A 10,128-nucleotide genomic window follows, 5' to 3' on the forward strand; every position below is an offset into this window, starting at 1 on the left:
CACCTCCTTATTGTGCAAGGATGGAGACTTACTGGAACAAGTGAACATGCTTCCTAGCAAATACTGTTATGGTTTTAGTACAAAGTAATGAGCAAAAAGGGATCCAGAATAATGATTAATGCTGTAACAGAAGCCCCCCCGCTTCCCCAGACCCCAACAGCTTTTCAATAGTGGAGAAGACTGAATTCTCATGCTGTCCTTGTCTCCTCACCATGTACCTGACGGTGAATCTAGAGCTCCCAGCTTTCCAAAGGTGACCCAAGACTCCCCAGCCACATGACCCCAATAGCTGCCCTGAAGGGGGTTTCCGACTCACCACTTTATTTTCAGAGGTATAATCCATCCTGCAAAGTGACTCCTTTTCTCAACTGCTTTCCATGATTTTGTCTAGAGATGAAATACTGCTCTCCAAGGTTTACCCTGGCACCGTGAGTCCCTAGTCACCACTTGGCATTTTGCCTTCATAGAGCATTACCTGAAAGAAAAGGAGGTGCTGACCAGTGGAGGGTAGACTGGGTGGTCAGAACACAATAATAGCTACAGAACTGGAGGAAGGTGAGAGCAGACATAGCAGTGAGGGGCCCAAATGCAGAGAAAGTTACTTTAAAATTGTTCATTCTTATTTAAATTTGAAAGGGAAGTTACCATTTTCTCAACTGTCTCACAAAGCTAAAGTATTAATTCATTTATAAAATAATTTCCTCTTGCTGTTAAAACATTTTAAAAATCCTTTTTATATTCCCAAAAGATACTCAATCATCTAGGATTTTATATATATATATATGTATATGACATTTTGATGGGTGTGGTTAGGTGATTGCATTTTAAAGCCTAATTATGGAAGAATAAGTTAAGATGGACAGGGTGAAAACCCAGAGGTGTTTTTTTAATTTTTTATTATGAAAATACTGTACAGAGGGGTTACAATTACATGGGCAAGGTAATGAGTACATTTCTTATCAAGCATTGTAGCCTCCTCCTTTGTTTCCCCTTCCCATCCCTTCTCATCCTCCCCCCCACCCCGCCCTCCGACAAAATTGTAAAGTTCGTTTTTTCAACATAACATCTTGTACATCTCATTGTTGCAGTGGGTCCACCTGTATCCCTATTTAAACGGTTTGTTTTTGCCCTTCCCCTCCACATATTATACCAACATCAAATACAGTGAAAGCAAAGGTTATACCGTGGGGGAAGACAGATAAATGAACATCTGTTTTACTATCTTATTTTTAAATCACCAGGAATAAAATAATGATTGTGATCAGGATCAAATCATAATAAGCCTTTTGCAACTTCATTAGCAGTATCTGTAAAAAATGTAGGAAACTTTGACCCTTCTATGGAGGCCAACATCAATCCTCCATTAGTAAGATTGAAGTTGGAGACTGGCCTTGGCAAAACAATTAACAAGAGTCCCCATCTCAACAAACAAGCTAAGGCTGGTATATGTAGGAGGATCATTCTATGAGAGTGGCCTTGGCAAAAAGTACAAGACCCTACCTGAAAAATAAAGGTAAGACTCAATAAATATAACTGAGAAAATATTAGATAACTGAGGGGCTAGGTACTAGTGGCTCGTGTTGTAATCCTGGCTACACAGAAGACTGAGATCTGGAGGATCACCTTCAAACTGCAGAACACTATCTCCAAAACAATGAGCAAAAACCTGGGCTGGAAGCATGGCTGATCTGGTAAAACACTAGCTGAATAAATAAGTCTAACAGTTATGCATCTAGAGTTCAAACACTAGAATCAGCATAAAAGAATAAAAGTGAAAGATAAAAAAAGAATAGCTGAGTAAAAAGTGAGACCAACAGCTAATCCGTGTAGCTTGGATAGAAAGCCAAGCATGTCAGGAGAAAATTTTAAATGGTAGATTCTTAAGAAAAAGAAATAAAAGTCAAACCTGGTAGGGTTCATGTTTTATATGTTTTTATTGTAACAATACTGTACAGAGGGGTTACAGTTACACGAGTAAGGTAATGAGTACATTTCCTATTGAGCATTGTTACCGTAGGGTTCATTTTTTACAAATGAATGTGATGGTTTTTACATTCAAAGCATCAAATTCAAATGACAGACAGATGCATAGTCAATGGTTAAGCACATAACCTGGGCTCTGATTCTAGATCTGCTACCAATTTTCTGGCTGTATAAAGCACACTCTCTTCTTCTTAACTTCCTTTTCCTCTACAATGGAAATGGTAATAACACTCTAGAGTTGAGAAGCAGAAGTTTGTTCTTGCCAGTATGTGGGTACAAGGTGGGTGGGGAAACAATTAGAATAGCATCTGGTGCAGAGTAGCTATTATGAGCAAACATAATAGTTTGCTATTATTAAAACAATGGATAAAACCTATGTAATTATACCTTTCCTTGTATCTCATTATATAATACTATGCCATTTCTCAGCATCACTCTATTATAGTGTTTTACATAATTTGGACCAAACAGTGAAAACCATATCAGATAAGACAAATTCCATGTATATTTTTACTAGATGAGAGGACTCGTATTCTGTCCCTTGCTATCTTGGAGCATGTTGGCCCCACTGAGACAACATATTCTCTTGCTCAGAAATGAAAACTTTGTAGGTTTGCTTATATGTTTTATTTGAGTTCAACACAAACACACTCTAAGCTAAGTCATATGTAATTATAGATGTAGACAAACAAAGAAAGCTAGTTAGTGGAGAGAAACAAGACTAAGAGGTTCCCTCAAAGAAAAGGTGTGTTGAGAACACAAGAGTAAGTCAAAGAGTAACTCATACTTTTGCATAGAGATAAAAGAAGAGAGAGATTCATAGTCAGAGAAAGAGATGGAGATAAGAGATAAGATCAAGGAGAGTAGACATAGTCAGAGAGATAAACTAATACCTGATGCCTGGACACTGTAGGGCTCCAAAGTCTTTGTTTCATAAAGTATCCCCCATACACTGCCTATAATCCAGCTTAAGTTAGTTTGAATTTGTCTCTTTATTCTTTACCAATAAAATAATATTTTCCAAAATTAGGGCAAACTCTCAACAGGGTAAATGATTAAATATTTTACTGAGCATATGCATATTGCTTAGGGAAGGGATAGAAGAATACAATCATGATTTATGTTTTAAAGATGCATAAATTTTTAAAAGGGAAGAGAGACAAGTAAATTGCCACATAGACCAATCTGGTAAAAAAAAAAAAAATAGGGCAAATATAGTATGGCATTTGCAGAGTAAAAAGAATCAGCAGATAAGTTCAGTATTTATCAGAAAAAGGTAAATCAATGGCAGAAGATTGGAGTGTTACAGTTTTCTTTCCAAGCTGTTTGACAGCTACCTATAAGTGATTATTGTGTTCACTTGTAGAGATTATAACTTAAAATAGGTACAGAGAGAGAAAAGAGAAAAAAGTCATTGGGTATTAAGCCCAGCAATTATTTTTCTTAAGAAACTGTTTTAAACTCTCATTCAGAGAACACTTCCTGAATACAAAACACTTTCTTCTATTTGCATTATTTAAAATTTAATGAGAAAAAGCTGGATGAATAGGGCAACAACCAGCTTTATACCATAATTTAACCATATATTAATGAAGAAAATCAGGTAAAAAGAGAATGTTCTGTCATACTGATCCAGAATTATTTTAAAGAAAAAGGATTAACATGAATCATTACTTGGTTGTCCTTAGAAACTCCTTTTAACTTGCCTCCTGTTCTGAAGATTTCCATTGTTGAAAATGTCACTGTTCAGTATCTTCCTCATAAACCAGGAAGATGATGCATTAATTCTTGCTGTTCACAGAAATAAGAAAAAAGCCCATGTCCTGACTCTAAACTTGCAAGTCTTATACTCTCATAGAAAAAAAGCAGGTATTTGCATTAAATATCATGTGGCAGTTATATGTATGTACTATATAGTACATACTATATAGTCCAAACATGGAAATGTGAATTTTATTCATCAGGAAAAAAGTAGTGTAGTCCTTAATACATTATTCTTTCATCCATACAGGAAAAATGAAAGAGTTGTACTAAATGACTGCTATAGATTTCTAGTACAAAATTTGATCATTAGTAATAAAATAATACTACAAGAAATAAATTTGCTCCAACTTCATATTTTCCCAATGTTGATTTTTAAAAAAGATTAGAGTATTAATGTTTCTTTGGATGGGGTTGAAAAAGTATGTATTTTCCTTTCCAACAGGTATCCATAAACAAATGTGACTGTTTGCATCTAAAGTGTACATTATAAAATTCCTTTGAAGTTAAAATACCTGTCTGGTAAGTGTCATGGCTGTATGTGAATGTTATTTGGACTCTTCAAGAAGCCTTAAATAAAATGTTGTAACAGGTGAAAAAGCTATGCATTTTTGTTTATATGATTTATGTATTCACCTGCTTCCAAATTACAAAGCATTTAAAGTTCAAAATTATAACTTGTAGCATAATGAATAGTTTACAATGGGAAGTGGATAGATTTACATAACAATCTAACAGATGCCAGCAAATTTAGTTTTTTTCTGCTGTTCTAAACACCCTCCTTACTTCAAGTTTAAATGCCCTAGGTATTATAGAATACACAGACTTTTAAAAACTTTATTGAAATGAAGTATGCATTTTAATATAATTAGTACACTATGTTTAGCACACTATTTTAGCATGTTTACAGCCCTATATAGACATCAACACAATCTAACTTTAGGACATTTTCATCATGCTACCAAAATCTTAGGTTGATAGGTAACCACTCCCTTTCATCTTCCATTCCTACTAAACTAATTAATCTGCCTCTCGGTAAAATGTTTTGGTAAAAAGTCAGATATTAAATAGTTTCAGCATTGTAGACAGTATAAAACTACTTAATATAAATTATGGATAATATGCAAATATTGTATATGGTTGTGTTAAAATAAAATTTTATTTTCTAAAGCAGCTAGAAATCAGTTTGGCCTTTGAGTTATTGTTTACGGATCATGAATATCTTATCATCTACTTGCCTTCCCTCTGATGGCATTTCTTCCTTAATTTTCACAGATATGATCTTATTGTTGAAGTTTAGTTGAAACCTACTTTAAAACCACATTTGCTGGTCTACATAATAAAACAGTAAAAAATGTGCCTATATTTGAATAAACGTTATGTCTGAGCTGTACAAGTTATCTGCCACTAGTGATTATTTTGTGTGTACTGAATACTATGAAACCTTAAAATAAGTTGTATGTCTCAAAGGTTTTGCTAGCTCTATATAAGGCAGCTTGGAAAATATAGCTCCAGAGAAGGATAAATACATACAGGAGCACAAAAAGAGAGTTGGAGATATAAATCTAAATGACTAAATGCAATGCAGGGAGTGGTAGGACTAGGACATGTAGAAAACATTGACCATATGAAGGGAGGAGATGGTCTTACTAGATAATAGTTTCATTGATAGACTCAGCCAAGTTTGCCAAATACTTTCTATTCTTTCAAAATTGTCTTCCATTTCCTCCTACTTCATAAAAGCTATATTGTCTTTATTCCATTAATTCTTATATTTTTTTTATTTTTTTATTGTCAAGGTGATGTACAGAGGAGTTTCAGTTAAATAAGTAATCAGTACATTTCTTGTCAACCTTGTTTCACCTTCCCTCAATTTTCTCCTACTTTCCCTCCCCCCAACTCCCACCCAAGTTGATCAGATCATTTCCAGCATATTGTCTTGTGAATATCACTGCTGCATTGGTTCCCCCTTGTCATTTGTTTCACCATTTTGTTATTTCCCCTTCCCTTCCCTACTTCCAATAAATGTCTATATAATACCAAGGCACCAAAATCAAATGCAGTAACAACAGAGGATATACCATAGGGAGAAGAACATAAAAAAGAAACAAAAAAATCACATAGTACATTAAAAACAGCAACAACAAAGAAAAACCTCTTGTGTCCATGTCTTGGAGTTTATTTCACTAAATAGATCTTGGAGGGGATGTGGTCACAAGAGAATGCTACTGCACTGTTGGTAGGAGTGTAGATTTGTTCAGCAACTCTGGAAAGCAGTATGGAGGTTCCTGAAAAGACTCCACATAGAGCTCCCCTAGGACCCAGCAATCGCACTTCTGGGTATTTACCCAAATGACCACAAACAAGGCCATAATAAAGCTACCAGCACAGCATGTTTATCACAGCATTATTCACTATAGCTAAGATATGGAACCAAACCAGATGCCCCTCAGTTGATGAATGGATCCAAAAAATATGACACACACACACACACTCACACACACACACACACACACACACACACACACACACACACACACACTGGAATTCTTTGCTTCCATCAGAAAGAATGGCACCACCCTATTTGTAAGGAAATGGAAAGACTTGGAAAAAAATCATATTAAGTGAAGTAAGCCAGACCTCCAAGAAACATAGGCCCATGATTTCCCTTATTTGCAATAATTAGTATAGGATAACCCTAGCAGATGAGCAGAATAGCTCAAAGGCCATGTATATATCACCATATATTTTTTATTTAACATTTGTGAAAATCGCTAGTTTTAAGCCATAAAATGGTTCTAAGCAAACCAACAAAAAAAGAAATGAAGGAAATGCTGCTCAGGCAATAGAAACAAATGGGGCAACTGATCATTAGCAATTCCTACTCAAAAAGCAAGTTTCTGGGCTAGATATGGTGACTTATGCCTGTAATCTCAACTACAAGAAAGGTAGAGATGGGCGGATTGCTATTTGAAGCCAATCCAGGCAAAAAGTGACATACCTCATCTAAAAAATTACTAAGAGACAAAAATCTCTGGAGACATAGCTCACATGGTAAAATGCTTGCCGATTAAGTTCTAGAGCCTAAGTGCAAATCCCAGTACCATCACTCCCAAGTCCTTATTTTATTGATAAATGATAGAAGATTAGAAATTGTTAAGGGATAGATATTGAGTAATGCCAGTGAATTTTCTGCCTTAGTGAAAAAATGCAGTCATTAACACACTGTATGATTTGGGAAGATAATCAGTCTGATCATGCAGCTGCTAAGAACATAGACTTCCTGTGTAATTTGTCATATCCCAGTGCTTTTTAGATCTAACTTCCACATATCAGGGAGAACATGCTTCTTTTGTGTTTTATTTTTTCTTACCTCATTTAACATGATTTGTTCTAGTTCCATCCATTTCCCTGCAAATGCCATTATTTTATTCTTTCTAATGGTTGTGTAAAATTCCATTGTATATATATGACACATTACACAGGATTCTAGACTCTCACCTACAGTAAGACCAATAGAGGATAGTCTTAGGAGAGAATCACAAAGGTGCAATACCCAAGCACCTCTTCATATGTATGTAAACTAATATACATACTGAAACGAACTCCAAAGATATGGAAACAAAGGACTTTTAATTTGTTTTTTTTTTTCTGATGACTGTATTCCTTACCATATATAGTGTATTCACGTGAATACCTGTGGGAGAATCAAGGGAGGGCACAGAATCTGAGGAAAAGGGGTGAAAAAGTGCAGCAGTGGAGTGCACTGGACATTGATGAGAGTAAACTCTGCACAGAGGGAGGGAGGAGTGTGACAGAATGAGGGAACAGATGACACTGTATGAAAGGAAATGTGCTTATTCCCTGATGCGTGTGACCCTAACCCCACTGGATATCACTAAAATAACAACAAAGCAAATTTCTTAAAAAGAATATAGAAACGGAAGGGTAACAATGCTCCATAGGAAATGTACTCATTACCTTACTCATGTAACTGTAACCCCTCTGTACAGAATCTTTGCAATAAAATATATATTGAAATTTTAATTAATCAATAAACTTGTTAAAATGAAAAAAAAGTTGATGGATTCTGAAGACCAAAAATAAGAGAACATAGACTTCCTGGTTAGATATACATGTTTTAGAAATAATAGCCCTGGATTGTATCAGAGTGATGTAAAGGGAATAAAGAGCTACATCAGAGGGCTGTGCTGAGGATTGAGTGGAGTAATAACTTAGCACTCCTGTTCTTGGCATTCTAGGATCACTTGACAAATGGAGCTATTATTAGCTTTTAGCTTGTAATTGAACTTTTCTTAAGAGATAGGGAGTATGTATAAATAAAAGTAGATACATTGAGCATGACTATCCATACATGTATAATATATACATGCATATATATTGTTTGTCTACACAAAAAGTTTGCCTAAAAATAACATGTCAGACTTTTTTAATGAAAGTATTAGTTTGAAATCAAGGATAACTGACAAAGAGGTCAAGTGGAAGTTTTGAAGGAGGTATGAGATGAGTGTAGCGCTCCACAAATCAAACACTGACCATCCATCTCAATGTAACTACTCAACGAAGTCTCTTTCCAGATTAGCAGTGAAACATCTTAAGTTAAATCTATTTTCCCCTTTTAATGTTGTAAAGCCCAATCTGAAAGAGGAATGGGCTATATCTTAAAATAAGCATATATATATATTTATATATATATATATTTATATATATATAAATATATATATTTATCATTTGCTTCAAAGAGAGTCCAAAAAATTGCTATGTTGGGAGCACACAAAACTTGTAAATTTTCACATTAGACAATGATTTTAATGACAGACTGCCAGTAACGGAAGTTTTTGAAAAGACCTTTCTTTTCCTTTAACTCTATTTATTTAAAGACTCATACTCTTCAGGGAACTGTTTCCTGTCATGTTTTAGATCTGCAAGTTATTTTCAATGATTGGCAGTTTCAACTCTAGGCAGCAATAGAAAAGGCATAAACCACTAGCATACTATAATAAAAAGGTTTTGTAGATGATAAAGGACAGTATACAAATTAAAGAAAGGCTTTAGGAAAACTTAAATCACTATGTTCAAGTTTCATTTCTTAAAACTAAGTATATTACTTACTACATTTGCACAGAATATAAGCAAGGAATTTTCTGGAAGTAATTAGCAGAAAAAAAATTCTTATTAAATGGTTGTTTTAAATGTAGTTTTCAAAGTGATCATCTTTTCTTAACTAATCTAGTGATAATGTTAAAACATGATAGGTTAAGTACCAAATTAAAAGCACAACTGAACAGTTGCTTCTCCTAATTGAATGAACAGTTCATAAGAAATTGAGAATAAATATTTATGCAGGGAAGAAATGATTTTTGGAAAATATAGCTAAAAGAGATGATGCATGTGTTAGTTAAAAGCAGTAGAAAATTGTATCCATTGCAATGTGTCCAGGAAAGAGCACTATGATGTTAAAAGGAGAGACAGTTTAATAAAAGAATTGAATACTCACAAAATCATTGTAATTGTTGAGCAAAGACCTTAGTGTCTGGGTCTCATGAGTCCCAAAGCCAGGCAGACCCAGCTGCATCAGCCTCTGCTCTTGTCAGGAATGTGAGGAAGCTGTTGGTGCCCTTGAGTCCACCTGCCCCCACTCCTATCTCCACGGCTATAGTGTTGTTATAGAAAATGGGTGGTAGAGCTAAGATGTTTACTCCAGGATACAAAAAAATAATACTATGTACAGAGCTTTCGACTTTTTCTGTTTGTCCCAGACATACACTAGTTATTGCAACTAAGGGAAACCATCGGACCTATGTTTCTTGTGGCCTGGTTTACTTTACTTAATATAATTTTTTCCAAGTCTTTCCATTTCCTAACAAATGGGGCGATATCATTCTTTCTGATGGAGGCATAGAATTCATATATATACCAAATTTTCTTGATCCATTCATCTACTGAGGGGCATCTGGGTTGGTTACGTCCCTTAGCTATGCTAAATGAGATGTACAATATACTATGTTGAAAAATGAACTTTACAATTTAAGCGGAGAGTGGGGGGAGTGTAGTTGTGGAGGTGGGAGGGAAGGGATGGTAGGGGAAAAACAAAGGAGGAGGTAACAATGCTTGATAAGAAATGTACTCATTACCTTACTCATGTAACTGTAACCCCTCTGTACAGTATTTTTACATTAAAAAAAACTTACTTAAAAATAGTAATAAATAAAACCTGAAGACTGGGCATTGGGATGGACAATTGCTACCAAAATCCTACTTTATATTGTTTTTGTGTATTTAATGGTGAGGGTAATATTCATAATTGGAAAGCGACATAGAGTAATAGATAATGGGAGGAAATTATGTGGTTTGCCCAGGTAT

At 34.9% G+C, this 10,128-nt stretch overlaps 1 protein-coding gene across 1 annotated transcript in view; it reads right to left on the reverse strand.

Moving 5' to 3' along the window:
• The window catches only part of Vwde (von Willebrand factor D and EGF domains), a 76,634-nt gene extending 76,291 nt beyond the window's left edge, over window positions 1–343 (reverse strand). Inside the window, exon 1 of the mRNA XM_042695893.1 lies at window positions 212–343. Coding sequence (XP_042551827.1) covers window positions 212–343 — 132 coding nt within the window. The remainder of the gene's footprint in view (window positions 1–211) is intronic.
• Between the last annotated feature and the right edge of the window lie 9,785 nt (window positions 344–10,128).

The sequence above is a fragment of the Dipodomys spectabilis genome, unplaced genomic scaffold, assembly GCF_019054845.1.
Source record: "Dipodomys spectabilis isolate Male_0828 unplaced genomic scaffold, ASM1905484v1 ptg000197l, whole genome shotgun sequence".
NCBI classification, from domain to species: Eukaryota; Metazoa; Chordata; class Mammalia; order Rodentia; family Heteromyidae; genus Dipodomys; species Dipodomys spectabilis.